Below are 14,262 nucleotides of genomic sequence, written 5' to 3'. Positions count from 1 at the left end.
AGCAGTTTTGAATTGCTTGATACAATGTCTTCATAATTTCATTGATTCAGCAGTTTTGAGTTACTTATTACAGTGTCGTATATAACAGTGAAATAGTCACGATACTGACGAGGAATCACGATGGGTTCCTGTTACGAATGAGTCTTCTCTGCAGAGTGTTGCAGAGGGACTGCAATGGTTACAATGATTACAATTTGTTGACGCTCTCCGTAAGCGACGACAAAATGAAGAGTCTCTACAGATCTACATGTGTAGACACATAAATGGCGAATCAGATCACATCTGAGCACGTGAAGCCGAAAACAGATCTAAGGGCCTTGTTTAGTTCACTCCAAAAACACAAAAACTTTTCAACATTTCCCATCACATCGAATCTTACGGCACATACATGGAGCATTAAATATAGATGAAAACAAAAACTAATTGCACAATTTGTCAACAAATCGTGAGACGAATATTTTAAGCCTAGTTACTCCATAATTGGATAATGTTTGTCAAATAAAAATGAAAGTGCTATGGTGTCAAAATCCAAAAACTTTTTGGATCTAAACAAGGCCTAAGTGAATATAGCAACATGCTTCACTGTGAATCAGATTAGCAATCAACACAGAACAGCCAGAAATGATCAGACTGTAGTTCAGAAACAATCCATGCCCATTTCAATCACTTCCATTTTTTCCGTGTAGTTACTCACGCTGGGATAACACAATAAGCTATACACGCCACGCTTTCACAATCGTTCAAATAACTCAAATACATTAGCTGCACTACAAGCAAGAAAAAAAAGGTTAGCATTCACAATTTAACACATGCCGCATCGCTGCACAGAGGGGTTTCAGGCTTATGGGGACTTTACAAGTAGGTGCTCATACAGTTTGGTAGGGTTGTTGTGTATAATTGACGGGTTTGCGTCTTCAAGGCGCTCTGCAAGAGATCTGAGCATGGAGACCAGATGGCGCGTGTTCTTCGTGCATCGGCACACTAGGTCCAAGTATTGCATGGCCTCCTGAGGAAGGAGACCAGTCATGAAGAAGGGGAAGAGCTTCGAGTGTGTCATCTCCATTGTAGCTACCGCCTCCGAAGCCCATGCAGAACTAGACTTGTCAGAAACCTTCCCCTCCTCCCGCTGCATCCGTCGTACTTGTTCTAGCCGTGGGAGGAGGTCACTCTCTTCTTCCTTGAAGTGCTCTTTGGTGTGATCCTGCCAATGTTTGATAGATATCAGAAGTACACCAAACTCGAAGAGAGAGAGAGAGAGAGAGAGAGAGAGATGAATTTACAAGCTCACTGCCTAGGAGTTGTAATGGCTCATTGAGTTTATTAGAAAATGATCCAGATATGGAGTATTGGTTATTGTCAACAGACTTGGTAATGAGTACATAATCAATTGTGATTTATAAAAGTCAGCACTGCAATCATACTGCAATGAGCTCATTTCTAAATAGTTAGTAGGATATTCTATGGACAAATTTCTCATTGTCCTCGCAAGTATGCATCAGTACACAATATTATATTAAGAAAAAAAATCAAAACAAACTTCAAAGGCCACTAAGAGCCTAAAGTTTCTTAGCTGGTTCATAGCCAAATTGCTGGCTAATTTTGCCTTAACATTTATCAACCCATGCTATCAGTAACCAGCTCAAAGCAACATAAACCCACACACTGAATGGAATGGGAGTGCTCGTGATGATTGCACCATTTGTGGTAAATGGCCTCCAGACCTATGTCAAATTCTTTTCAAAAGCTTGCTAGGAACATGTGAAATAGGGCCAGCTGTAATGAGCACAAAATGCTGAAACCTTTATTGTCATGCAAAGCAATCATTTCTTAATTGCTTGGGCCAGGCTGCACCCTACTTTCTTCCCTCAACTTTCATTACACAATACACACCTTCCAAGTTTCCAATAAAAAGGAGAGCTGTATGCTAACGCCATGGTGGTGGATTCCTATCAAATCTCAAAACATTAAACTTCCCGTGCTATCTTTTGGCCAGTTTTCCAGATCAAACAGGCTGAGAATGACACAGACTGCCGCCTACTTTACTTTTTCCTTTAAAACTTTTCCCAGCATGCACAATAGTAATGCAGTAGAACTGTGAAGATAGCATTATGCTGTAAAGCATATGGTGGTGAATCCAGACCCAATTTGACAACAGGCCATGCGAGTTTTAGAGACAATAGGTTGGAAGTGGTCCTTATCCAGGACCTACATGATCTTCCAATCCAATTCAATGAAAAGTGCAAGTATAAATAGTGCAATATAACAAACTTTTCCACTTGAGGACGAAAGGAATCAATTTTATCCTTTGGTAACATGGTGAATGGTCCCATCATCATTCTCTGTTCCATATCACTTTCGGTTACTCCTTTCCAAGAGAATATCTCATGGTAGGGATACAGATTAGGACAGGGTAACATCCACACCAACAAATTATAGCTTTTGCCTGAAGGGATGTAAAAGCCTTGAAAGTTACAAAAGATGAAGTTTGCAAAACCTACTAAGCAGTCGAAGGTTTCCATATGGCTCACTTCAGAAGACACCTAAGATGGTGCTTGCCTATTCTTTCAAGCATGGCATTCATAACTAAATACAAGCTTCTACCACCAGAAAGCCTAACACTAGTGTATATTCTGAAGTAGAAAGGTTTCACAAGCAATGCACAGTAGGCAGATAAAGAACAACCAATGCAGTTATTGAATACCACAGGGACTGTACCTGCAACGCTTTGAGGCGAACCGAGAGGTTGACCGCCACTTCATGGAATAGGGGGCTCCCTAATTCCAACGTCAGCAGTGTTTTTATATCCTCCTTGATTCCATTCATCATTGGCAGGTGCCTCCCATGCTGCTCGTTAACCTTATCGCACACCCCTTGTCACACAAAAATATTGGTGTCAGATAAGATTAGATCTTAATCATATCAGTATGCAAGCAGTTGCCGATTAAATAAATGTTCAATAAGACGGGCATTTGATGCGAATGCGGTGGTTCTGACTTCCGGTGTGGGAGTCAGTTAGCCCGATTCTCTCAAAGGCCGTTTGTTTTTCACTTGGAAACTGCCAAATGTTTAGCTTTGCTCTAGTACAGTACATTACATTGCCAAATTTTGTTAGCTGCTTTTACCAATCAGAATAAAGGGTGACCTGTACAGCTAGAGTGGTAGGGGGATAAGGGGAATACATGCTTTGGACCAAAGTACAGGAACACATAAATAAAAAACTTCTGAAAACTTGCCAGCACAAGTGAACATGAACCGTGAACGACTCCTGAAAATAACCAACGCACGCAAAATAGATTAACTACGAATTGAAGCAGTGCTTCAATGTCTAGACGCAGATGCACGGCTTTTTTGCGACAGGAAACGGTCAGTGCAGAAAGAAAGCAGGCCCATAACAAATCCTCAAAAACGCCAATGCACATTAGCAACGAGAGACAAGTACCCTAAACCTCTATGAACATCAAGGAAAATTAAGAGCATAATGCAATGCAGCACAAATAAAATAGATCAAACCCAAATCGACCTGGAAACGATGCCCTCTGTATGTCAGGGAAGATGAGGGTCTCCTCCATCCTTGCGTGCTCCAGCATCACCTCCATTGCGTCCCCGTACCACTTGCCGAGCCTCCTGACCTCAGCGCCCTCCACAACATTCCTGCCCTTCCCGGACTTCTTCCCTTTCTTAACCATCTCCGCCACCTTCGCCGCCACGCCCTCGAGGTGCCGCTCGGCGCTGCGGTGCTGCAGCCGCACCAGCTCGGCGACCTCCGCGGCGGCCGCGGCCGACGGAGACGCCGCGCGGGGCCTCTCCGGCGGCGCGACGCGCGGCTTGCCCTCGAACCGCGCGTCCACCAGGCGCAGCAGCTCGTCGGCGGTGCCGCAGACCTCCGGGTCGGCGGCGGAGAGTCGGAGCACGGGGCGGCCGAGCGGGGCCGCCTCGGAGGGCGTGAAGTGGAGGGGCGCCGCCGCCTTGTAGAGGAGCGAGACGCGGAGGCGCCACGCGACGGGGCACCCGTCGGAGCCGTAGACGCGCACGACGCCGGCGTCCTCGGCGTCCACCGCGGCGGCGGAGACGGAGGGGGATCTGGCGAGCGCGTAGGTGGAGACGGAGACGGAGTTGACCGTCACGGTGGGCGCGGACACGTTGCTGCCGAGCGCCGGCGAGCCCGGCTCCGTCGGGCGGCGGCGGCGGCGCGGGGACGGGGAGCAATTGCCCATGCTGGAGGGAGCGCGCGGGGAGAAGGGTTTGGGAGTGTCTGTGGGTGGGACTTCAGGACTTGGGAGGTGCGAGGTGGGGGAGGCGCGGCGTGCAGTGCGGTGCGGTGCGGTGCGACGAACGAGTGGGAGCGCGGTGGAGCTTGCGTGGGAGGCGGAGGAGGTGGTAGTGTGAGAGGGGGAAGCGGGCGAGGTTGGCGGAAGAGATGGTGGGGCCGGGCCGGGCCGGCCGGCCTTTATGCTCTTTTATTTATGCCTGGATTTTGTTAAGGATATTGATTTGATCCGGAAGAGTTGTTTAGCCGCACTATTTATTACTCTCACGCTGACGTCTGGCCGATGGACACCGTCAGATTTCTGAGAAAATGCTCCCACGGGTCCAAGAAAAAAATATATAGATTTGGAATGAGTCAAACTTTATCAAGCTTGATCAAATCTAAAGAAAATAGTATTTATTATTATTATTTATATCTCTAACAAATGGATTTGCTGCAAAAAAATATATTTCATAGCTATCTATCTGTTATCATCAATGTTAGTAATAATTTATATAGATTTGGTCAAATTTGAATTTATTTGACTTCTCAATTAGGCCTTATTTGGTTCACCCAAAAACCAAAAACTTTTCAAGATGTTCTGTCACATCAAATCTTGCGGCACATGCATAGAGCATTAAATATAGATGAAAACAAAAACTAATTGCACAGTTTGCTTGTAAATTATGAGACGAATCTTTGAAGCCTAGTTACTGTATGATTGGATAATGTTTGTCAAATAAAAACAAAAGTGCTACAATATTAAAATGCAAAAACTTTTTGAATCTAAACAAGGCTGTAAGAATTGCATTATATTTTGAACCGAGGAAGTAACATCTGTTTACCCTATCAAAGCATGTGCTCCACTCGATAAAAACCTAAGACATATTTATACATGGTTTTCCCGTAAGTATTTAAAATATTTGAAAATATATAATTCTATGTATAACGAGTTATTATAAAATTGTTTTATTACTACAACCTTGTGTTGTCAATCTATATAATTTTTTTAGTATTTATGGCCCAAGTTTTAGAGAAATGGCTCATAATAGACTTAGATGGTAACAACCCTATATTTGCAAGATCAGATAATGTACAGATGAAGCATCGATGGTTTTTTTGTGTTTCCTGAAAACTTGATTTGCGGTTTTGTAGTGCTCATAATTTTTAATGGCACATATATAATGAAAGTGTATATGTTTCAGTGGCATTAAACAAATTTTCTTTTAAAGTTGTAAGTCATTTTGACTTTTTATAGGTACGTTGCTTTTGCTACGCATCTAGATATACATTGCATCTATATACTAAAAATCAGAATGATTTACAATATTTTGGAACCGATGGAATAGCTATTTTACCCTCTTCACAAAACTAACCTATTATTTGGCTAACCTAACACCGAAAGATGGAAACTATATTGTCAGATGCAGACGTACGGTTGAACACTTGAAGTTTTGATTTTCCCACAAGACCAACTCTTTGTTGGAGCCATGGATTTATACGACAACTCCAGTAGTCTAGCAGGAGTAGTTCATAATTTTGGATGTGACATCTAGCTTAGATATATTTGATTGCGATGTTGGCGCGCGCATAATTTTTTTTGAAAGGGCTGGAAGGGCCAAAAGGCCCCTACAGGCGCACGCATAATTGTGCTGCTAGTTTGAAGATTACTTTAGGACACAATCTATAGATAATTGCCACGCTGCGCTGGAAAGCTAGTTTTGTTTGACAGCTTCCGTCTAATTGCCGACAGTTGATACAACGGTTTTCTCTTGAAATCATCCACTCCCGCTGCAACGCTTCCGATGATGAAAAGGTCAAACCTGAAACAACAGCCGCTGAATATCCTAGTAGTTTAATTTTATGATGATGATGATGGACTCGGGGATCATAAAATGTCTTCACTCCTATACTTGTATCTTTGTAGATTCTAGGAGATCATAATAATGTTCCTGGAGAGGGTGTTACATGCATTGTACATTTCGGTCACGACAGCAATGCAATATACGGTCAACATTTCCAAAGCCATAGTCCAAATCCCCCAAAGGCCATAGACAAATTAAGCTCAAATAAACAATCTACAATCCCCTATAAGACGGTGGCGAGTGAGTGCAGATCTTAGGCTTTAGCGGCCAGAAATCAACGAGAAGAGTTAAAAGCGAGAACCGTGCTGCTGGTGGTGATCACTTATTATTCAAAAGGAATACAGTACTACCTTCCAACGCTGCAATAATGATCACATAAGAGTATTTCGGAGATGGAACGTTCAAATTCGTTGACAGGCTCTTATCGCATACTCCGAAACGGACCTGATTATAGTAATCACAATCGAGACATCAAGCGATCGATACAAACGGACCTGATTATTGCATCAAGTATCGTTGGCAGGACTTGTAGCTGGATGGTTACTGAATCGGCATCTACTCGATTGTACTAATCAGGTGTCCGGCCATGGGGCTGCTGGATCATGTCGAGCGATTATACTGGACTTGACAACTAATCCTTCGGCTGGATGTGTACAAGTGCCGTCGATGCTTACCGATTACCTTGCGGACAAAGCCAAATGGAACACAAGCGAAAGCAAGCTGTTAGCTGCCTAGCTATAGCAGTCCTAGTGGTCGAGTAGTCCCCAAGACTGATTCAGCAACCGTCTTGGCACTGACAGGCCAGGCTCGGCCCAGACGTCAGATTCGGACCTGCCCCAAACATGCATGGTCAAGTGTCACTCTGACGACGACGCAACGATGGATGGGTGGGGTGGGGACTAGCCGTCCCCGTGGGCCGTGGCCGCCGTGGATCGTGGCCAACCCGCGTGTCGAGCAGCCCCCCGGCGGCACGGTGCTCACGGCTGTCCATGAATTCCGCCGGCCGGACGACCCGGTCTGCGCCGTTCACCCACTCTGCCACTCACATTTCGTCGGTCTCATGGGGGCACGGGTGCACCGCGCATCGGCTCTCTCGTCGGTCTCTCCCGCTGCCTGTTGCGTCGCCGTCGAGGCACGGGCTTCGACGTGCCCTCACTGGGATCCTGACACTACCACGCAGACGAACCTGACGTCCAGACTCCAGACCGAATCGTTCAGAAGTGTACCACGGGTGGTAGAAAACACAGCGGAGGAGGAACACCATAATGAGCATATTATTGGTTTTCAGGTTTTGTTATTGCACCGATCCGTGATGCAAACTTTCTGGATTCTGATCCGCATCTGATGAGCATGGGTACACCCCCACGATAGATCTTAACCGCTGTGCTACTAGCTAGCAGCGGCACGTGCTTGACCGGTTATCCCATGTGAAGGAGCTCTCTCTGACAGCGAAACAGTTTCATCCAATGATCTTTGACTGTCAGCAGGCGGCGGCTGTGACGCCGAACAGAGTCTGGTGCTTCTCGGCAAGCCATAATAGAGGCTGGAGGCCCATAAACTTTTATGAGAAGCCCACTACTGTTTGAATTGTTTTCCTGTCGGCCTAGTATGCTACAGAATCCCCAGTTGCTTTGAGTAGAGAGATGGTTGTTGCATCGTTGTCATGTCACAAACGCTGCAGCGGTGCTGCCAAGGCCGGCTTGTTTAGTTCACCCTGAAAACCAAAAAATTTTCAAGATTCCCTGTCACATCGAATCTTGTGATACATGCATGAAATATTAAATATAGACAAAAACAAAAACTAATTACACAGTTTAACTGTAAATCACGAGACGAATTTTTTGATCCTAGTTAGTTCATGATTGGATAATATTTGTCACAAACAAACGAAAGTGCTACAGTACCGAAAACTTTTCACTTTTCGGAACTAAACAAGACCCAAGTTTAACTTTCATTACTTACACCGATAGGCGACAGTTGAAGTTAGCACCTTTTTTTTTATACAAACGGCCACACATGAGGTTAGACGGAGGGTTTTTTTATCCTATAATCCATTCGTATTAGATTTAGAATTCGTTTTGGATAAAGTTTAGGTTAAACATTATAAATATAAATTATTAATAACTTTTAAATTGTTGAGTTTGTAAAATTGAAAATTATATAATAGATTTGTCTTGAAAAAGTGAAGTGCCAAGTGTGGCCCAAGTGAAGAAGATTCAGAAGGCCCAAGTAAGGGAAGCTTGGCCATCGTTCATCACAAAGTCGCTCGGCCAGGCCCATTTCGCGCTTGCCCTAAAGAAACCGACACGAGCCCCACTCGCACGGCCGCACAGGCGCACACCAACAAGCGCAGCGATGGCGGCCGCCGGGGACGGACAGACACAGACCCAGCCGCAGCAGGAGCCGGAGCCAGTGGCGGGAGCGGCGACTGGAGGCGGCGTGGTCGCGAAGCTGGAGGAGGAGTGGCGGAAGGCGAAGGAGCACGCGCAGACCTACCCATACGTGTGGAGCTCCTACATCCTCGTCTACGGCGGCCTCGGCGCCTACCTCGCCTGGCGCTGGCGTAAGCTCCGCCGCACCGAGGACCGCGTCCGCGTTCTTCAGGATCGCCTCCGCAAGCTCTCCGCGGCCGAGGAATCGCAGGTCTCCGCCCCCGGCTCCGCTTCCACTGCCTCGACCCCTCCCCGGCCGCAGCAGTCGGCTTCTGGGCCTGGAAAGCCCGCGTCAAGCCCGTGAAGGAGTAAGCTTCTTCTTTTTTTCAGCTTCTTGAGATGACGGATTGCAAGTTACAGAGCGATTTCGGAATCGTTTGAGCTTGTTGCTGTCCTTGTTACTTATTTGGTTGGTGATCTAGTTCAGAAGTAGAGGTGGAGGATTACAATACAAAGTGCTGAGACGTATTCGAATCATTTGGGGGAAGCTTACAATTTTGTAGATCACGTGTGGTCATTCCCACAAAGGATTTGGATTTACTGTTAATGTCACCAAAACCCTCTTAGTGACATCATAACTTTTGACTCCATGATGCTGGTTTGCAGTTTTCTCCATCCACTTCACTTGTTGTAGTAATGTATCACGCCTTATACTGATCTCGTCTTATCTTCTTGAATTATCTTCATTGGAGGATATTATGTGCTGTTATGTACAATGGACAAATGGATTATGGATATAGAAAGCTTAACCAACATTCTGGCAGTCTAATTTTGGCGTTTGATGTTGCTTTTGGTTGCATAGTCCTCTGGATTGACAAAGAGCTCAACCAACACACCTAACATTCCTGCTAATTTCCATAGTCTGCAACCTAACTTTGTCTATTGTGAACTATCAAGTAGGTTGGTATGAAGTTCAGTTGTAGAAATCAAGTTGCTCAGACATTATAGGTTATAAGAAATCATAGCTTCCCTATAGTTAGTATCCATAGCTATATTTTTTAACAAATTTCAGGATCAAGTTATAAGTAACCGTCTTGGAATTTTTCTTGTGCTACCACGCGCTAAAAAAATGGCTAAGTCTCTATTTAGAAACATTTTTTTTAAAAAAAATAAAACTCTACATTTAGCTTGTGCATTTGGTCTGAGTCCTAAAATACTTGCATTCAGCTGTGGAATGTGATTATTGTATGGTTGAGATTATACTGATTACAATTTCCTCTAACATGCTTCGGCAACTATACTCCTCAATAACTCCTAGTACTTAGGTATGTCAATTCAGAAATCCTGCCTTTTTAAATGCCTGTTATGCTGTGCCCATATCATTAACCTACTATGATTCAAGAAGCATTCGTGGCTGCAGGAACTATTCCATTTGGATCTCCACTTTAAGAGGATATTGTTTTCAATTTATTATACCTGACACTTGATCTTAATATGGTTCCTCGTCCCATTCTTCACTGTCCTGTAATGTGAATCTGTCGCAGAGTACAATAATTCCGACCCCATATGGGAGCTTGTGGGGTTGTTGAGTGTTGACCAAGGTCCAAGCATGGACCTCTTTGGAATCAAGGTGCTGCTTGGCTTATTCCAAGGCCTACATAGCTTCATAGGTTTCCACACTGATACAGTGATACAATTTAGATATTTTAAGGAAAACTAGAATTTTTAGGGCACCTTTTTAGGGCACCTCCATGTCAGAAATCTAGAATTTTCATATTTTAAGGAGCTGCCTATTCTCAGCTTTCATTTCTTTGTAGCACTACTACTACATGTGTGAGGCTATCGCAAAAGGGCGTATGACATGTGTGAGGCTATCCTGTGTTTGAACTTTGAACGCTGCAGGCTGAGCCATCAGTGTGCTGTGTAGGGTCATTCAGCTGTCTCTTTCATAGTATCGTTAGGCTTCAGTCACTTCACAAGATAGTTGGTAGTATGTTTAGCGAGAATGAAACTTGAACACTGAGCAAAACGGCACGTTTGCAAGCTAAGCCACGGCCATTACTCCTTTCACAATATCTCGCCAATGAAAGACTGCAGCTATATTTGTGCAGGGAAGCCAACAAAATAGTACAAATGGGCCTGGTGCCCCGCTGATGCCTTCTGGTGCTCAATACCCCCCAGTCCGACATCGCCATGTGATAGCCAAACAGCACTCGTGCCCAGAACTGGCCTTGATTCCTTTTACCAAGCCTTGCCCTGCGTCCTGATCAAGTGATCATGAACAGTTCTGCAGAGTAGATTTATCGGTTTACTCTTCAAATCTTGGTTCTGACCTCTGTAAAATTAGGTGCTGTGCTGGTGCTGTTGAGTGAGGTTTATCCTACGGTGTTCTCTGACCTTATGTTGGTTATTAGGGTGATTTTTTTTAACTGACGACAGGTGTCGACAGGCTGATCATCCTACAGACAAGCCCAACTGCTATTTATTATTTCCGAAAAATCATAAAGCGCAGCGACAGATTCTTCACATTTTTGTGGGCACTGCCCACTGCTGCGTAAAGACAGATCGGTCTCAGGGGATCACGGCGTTCCACGCTGAAATCTGAAATAAAAAGACTAAGCTTATTAATTGGGAGGGCCACAGCAGAAAATGGGCTCTGTCGGAGGTCTCCAGATCGGCATAAAATCGCCTAGGTCACTCCTGTTTGCTTCACCGTTTATCATGGGCTGACCAGGTAAATTACCCCTGATGACCTGGTATATAATTTTTGTTCTCTAAATTGGGAGATTTCACTTGGTTGCTGCTCTCTTACTCTTAGGCCTTGTTTAGTTCTAAAAAATTTTGCAAAATCGACACTGTAGCACTTTCGTTTGTATTTGACAAAAATTATTCAATTATGGACTAACTAGGCTCAAAAGATTCGTCTCGTCAATTTCGATTAAACTGTGCAATTAGTTTTTATTTTTATTTATATTTAATACTCAATGCATGCGTCTAAACATTCGATGTGACGAGAAATCTGAAAATTTTTGCAAAATTTTTTAGGAACTAAACAAGGCCTTAGGCTGCCAATGCCATTTTCCCTTTTTAACCTCAGCTAGTGAATTTTCTGTAGGTGAAGCCTCCATTCAGCTCACTGAGACTGTTTTTTTGGGGAGACAAATAGTCGAGATCCGTTTTTGGAGTTCGTTTCGGTTTCAGAGGTGGCATTTTCTGCGTCACTTATTATTTGTATAGGACAGCCTCTGAGCACTGCTGATGCAGCCTCGCTGTGCTTTGCCTCCCCCCATCTTCATCAGAATTTTAAAGGGAAGCGCCTGCTAGCAGCCACTTCTCCCTGCCTCCGCGCTCTTCTTTCTTCACCCTTGCACTCCCCCCCTGCACTAGCAACTAGCAAGGCAGCGAGCTGCGCGCGCAATGCCCCAGGTGGACCTGGAGAGCCTGGTGTGCGGCGTGTCGGGCGCCGGCGCCGGGGACAGGAAGGTGTCGTGCGAGACGGTCATCGCGGGGGGCAGCGAGGACGCCTCACCGCCACGGATGCCACAGCCTCCGCCGCCGCCGCCGCCTCCGCCCGACCCGGACTTCCCGCCCGAGTCGATAACCATCCCCATCGGCGACGACGTGGCGTTCTCGGAGCTGAACCCGATATACGAACGGGACGACTCCACCAAGGGCAGCACCAACCCCAAGTTCGCGGCGGCCGTCGTGGCCAACCCCATCGCGGCCAAGACGCGGTCCAACTCCACGCGCGTCGCGGGCGCCCCGCCTCCCCCCGGGGCCGGCACCACTTTCTTCGGCCTCCCGGCCAAGATCCGCCCGACCTTCTCCCGGCGCCGGCCGTCGCAGGGCCGGATCTTGCACGACAAGCGCGCGGGCGGCGGCGAGGTGGAGCCGCGGTCGCCCAAGGTGTCCTGCATTGGCAAGGTCCTGTCCGACCGGGAGCGGCACGGGCGGCGCCGGCGTGGGCGCCGCGGGTGGTGGCAAGGCGTGGCGGCCATGTTCCGCTGCGACGGGTGCGGCCGTGTACCAGGCGGCGCGTCCAGGAAGACGGCGCTGGAGGACGATGACGGAGAGCAGCAGCAGCAGCAGCAGCCGGGCATTGCGGGAATGCAGCGGTTCAAGTCCGGGAGAAGAGCCGCTTCGTGGGTCGACGAGGCGCTGGCCGCGGCGGCGGCGGGCGACGAGGACGAGGGGAAGGGGAAGGAGAGGCCCGACAGCCAGGACGCTGAGCAGTGGTCCCGGCGGCCGGTAATTTAGGTTGTGGCGAGGGCGGGAAACGATTGGGGGTTGGGTCGCGGAGGTGGCGTCCGCCGGGGCCCGCTGTAAGTGACTGCCGTGGTCGCCGATAGGTGAGTGAGAGCCAGGGATGGGGATCGGTCGCTGCTCGATGGCGATCGCAGACTGGCCTAGAACTGCGAGTTTTGGATTTCGGTGGATTGTTTCTGCATGGAATTTCGCAACCCATTTGGAAGAGCTTGTTTGTTGAAACTTGAACCAATCATCGGCGTACTCTGTGTACATAGTACCTCAGCAATAAACACGAGCGTACAATGTGCTCCGCCATCCGCGTGTCTTCGTCTTCTTCATCGCAACTGTTGTCCATGTTCTTCTCCTTCATCGTGTGACTCATTCGTCTGCTCATCTCAGGGGCCAGCTACCAGTGTCATCCATATAGATACAGTCAAGACCGGTTTCACTTTCGCGAGATTGGCGAGTGCACGACAACAGATTGACCGCTTGATGCCATGGTACGTGCAGTTGACGTCGCCGCGCGCACAGCCACGCTTGGCCTGCTACGGTATCTAGGCCGGCCTCCTATAGACTTTCTCAAGTCTGAAACCGTGACATGCAGCATATGTATGTCCGGTTCGTGTGGAATACTATCAGTGAATGAACGGATGCTTCATTGTCAGACTTGAAACCCACCCGTACGTGGGCACAGCTGTGGCGCCAGTTGCTTGCTTCCAGACAGGATCCTCATTTCTTATGAAACATGTTTTTCCAAGACCCGAAACATGATACATGACAAGGCTAATAAGAAAACATTTCTGATAATTCACGAAAAGACAAAGAATAAAACTGATAATTCAATGGACCAGTAGCAGCCGACTAGAGGGGTCCTGCCGAGCTTGCTGCTTTCTCATCTGTCATCTCCAAGAAAGCCAACGCGCCACCGCAGAAACACAACTTTTCAGGGCATGTACTTCTATCTCTCTAGGTGATGGACTACAGGCAAATTTCTAGCATGATAGATGGCTGGAAGGAAGAGCGCCTAATTAAGCAAATTGCACCTTTGTGTTTTAAGTTCCTTGACGGAAAAAATCTATGGATGCGCAGCCTACGACATTTGTCCAATGAACAAGAATTAAGATAATATGTGTCTCTTTGGGAAGCATTGCGGCCAATCCAACTAGATGATCAACCTGATCACATCACACTGCGCTTCGCAGCAGATGGGAACTACACTCTAAGATCAGCCTATAAAGTTTAATTCATTGGTTCCTTCCCTGGTCATCCTTGGAAGAAAGTATAGAAGGCCAAGGTTGAACCAAAGTCCAGATTTTTCTGTTTGTTGTTGATCCAACGAAAGATATTCACTTCACAAAATCATTCGGTGAGGACACCAGGCAAACCCTGTCTTTCAACTATAGATGCAGAACAGAAATGGAATCGCCAAAGCACTTGGTGGGCTAACTGCTCTTTCACGCGTATGGTCTAGTAATTATTAGCTCAAAAGTTCTATTTCCCGCTGATCACTCGAAACACAACGAGCACAAAA

At 46.6% G+C, this 14,262-nt stretch overlaps 3 protein-coding genes across 3 annotated transcripts; 2 read left to right on the top strand and 1 right to left on the bottom strand.

The window, feature by feature from the left end:
* On the bottom strand, positions 623 to 4,406 carry LOC8058951. Its single transcript, XM_002456631.2, has 3 exons — positions 3,521 to 4,406; positions 2,716 to 2,870; positions 623 to 1,201 (listed from the first exon to the last, which is right to left on the bottom strand). The coding sequence occupies exons 1-3, from the start codon at positions 4,212 to 4,214 to the stop codon at positions 842 to 844; spliced, it is 1,209 nt and encodes a 402-aa protein (XP_002456676.1). The 5' UTR covers positions 4,215 to 4,406; the 3' UTR covers positions 623 to 841.
* Positions 8,430 to 9,298, top strand: LOC8058950. The gene has a single exon (XM_002458761.2). The coding sequence runs from the start codon at positions 8,467 to 8,469 to the stop codon at positions 8,845 to 8,847; it is 381 nt and encodes a 126-aa protein (XP_002458806.1). The 5' UTR covers positions 8,430 to 8,466; the 3' UTR covers positions 8,848 to 9,298.
* Positions 9,441 to 13,046, top strand: LOC8062361. The gene is made up of 2 exons (XM_021455268.1): positions 9,441 to 11,217; positions 11,599 to 13,046. Exon 2 carries the CDS (start codon positions 11,901 to 11,903, stop codon positions 12,738 to 12,740), a length of 840 nt encoding a protein of 279 aa, XP_021310943.1. The 5' UTR covers positions 9,441 to 11,217; positions 11,599 to 11,900; the 3' UTR covers positions 12,741 to 13,046.

Source organism: Sorghum bicolor, chromosome 3 (assembly GCF_000003195.3).
Source record: "Sorghum bicolor cultivar BTx623 chromosome 3, Sorghum_bicolor_NCBIv3, whole genome shotgun sequence".
In the NCBI taxonomy this organism is placed as follows: domain Eukaryota; kingdom Viridiplantae; phylum Streptophyta; class Magnoliopsida; order Poales; family Poaceae; genus Sorghum; species Sorghum bicolor.
This window is presented reverse-complemented; position numbering and strand designations above follow the sequence as displayed.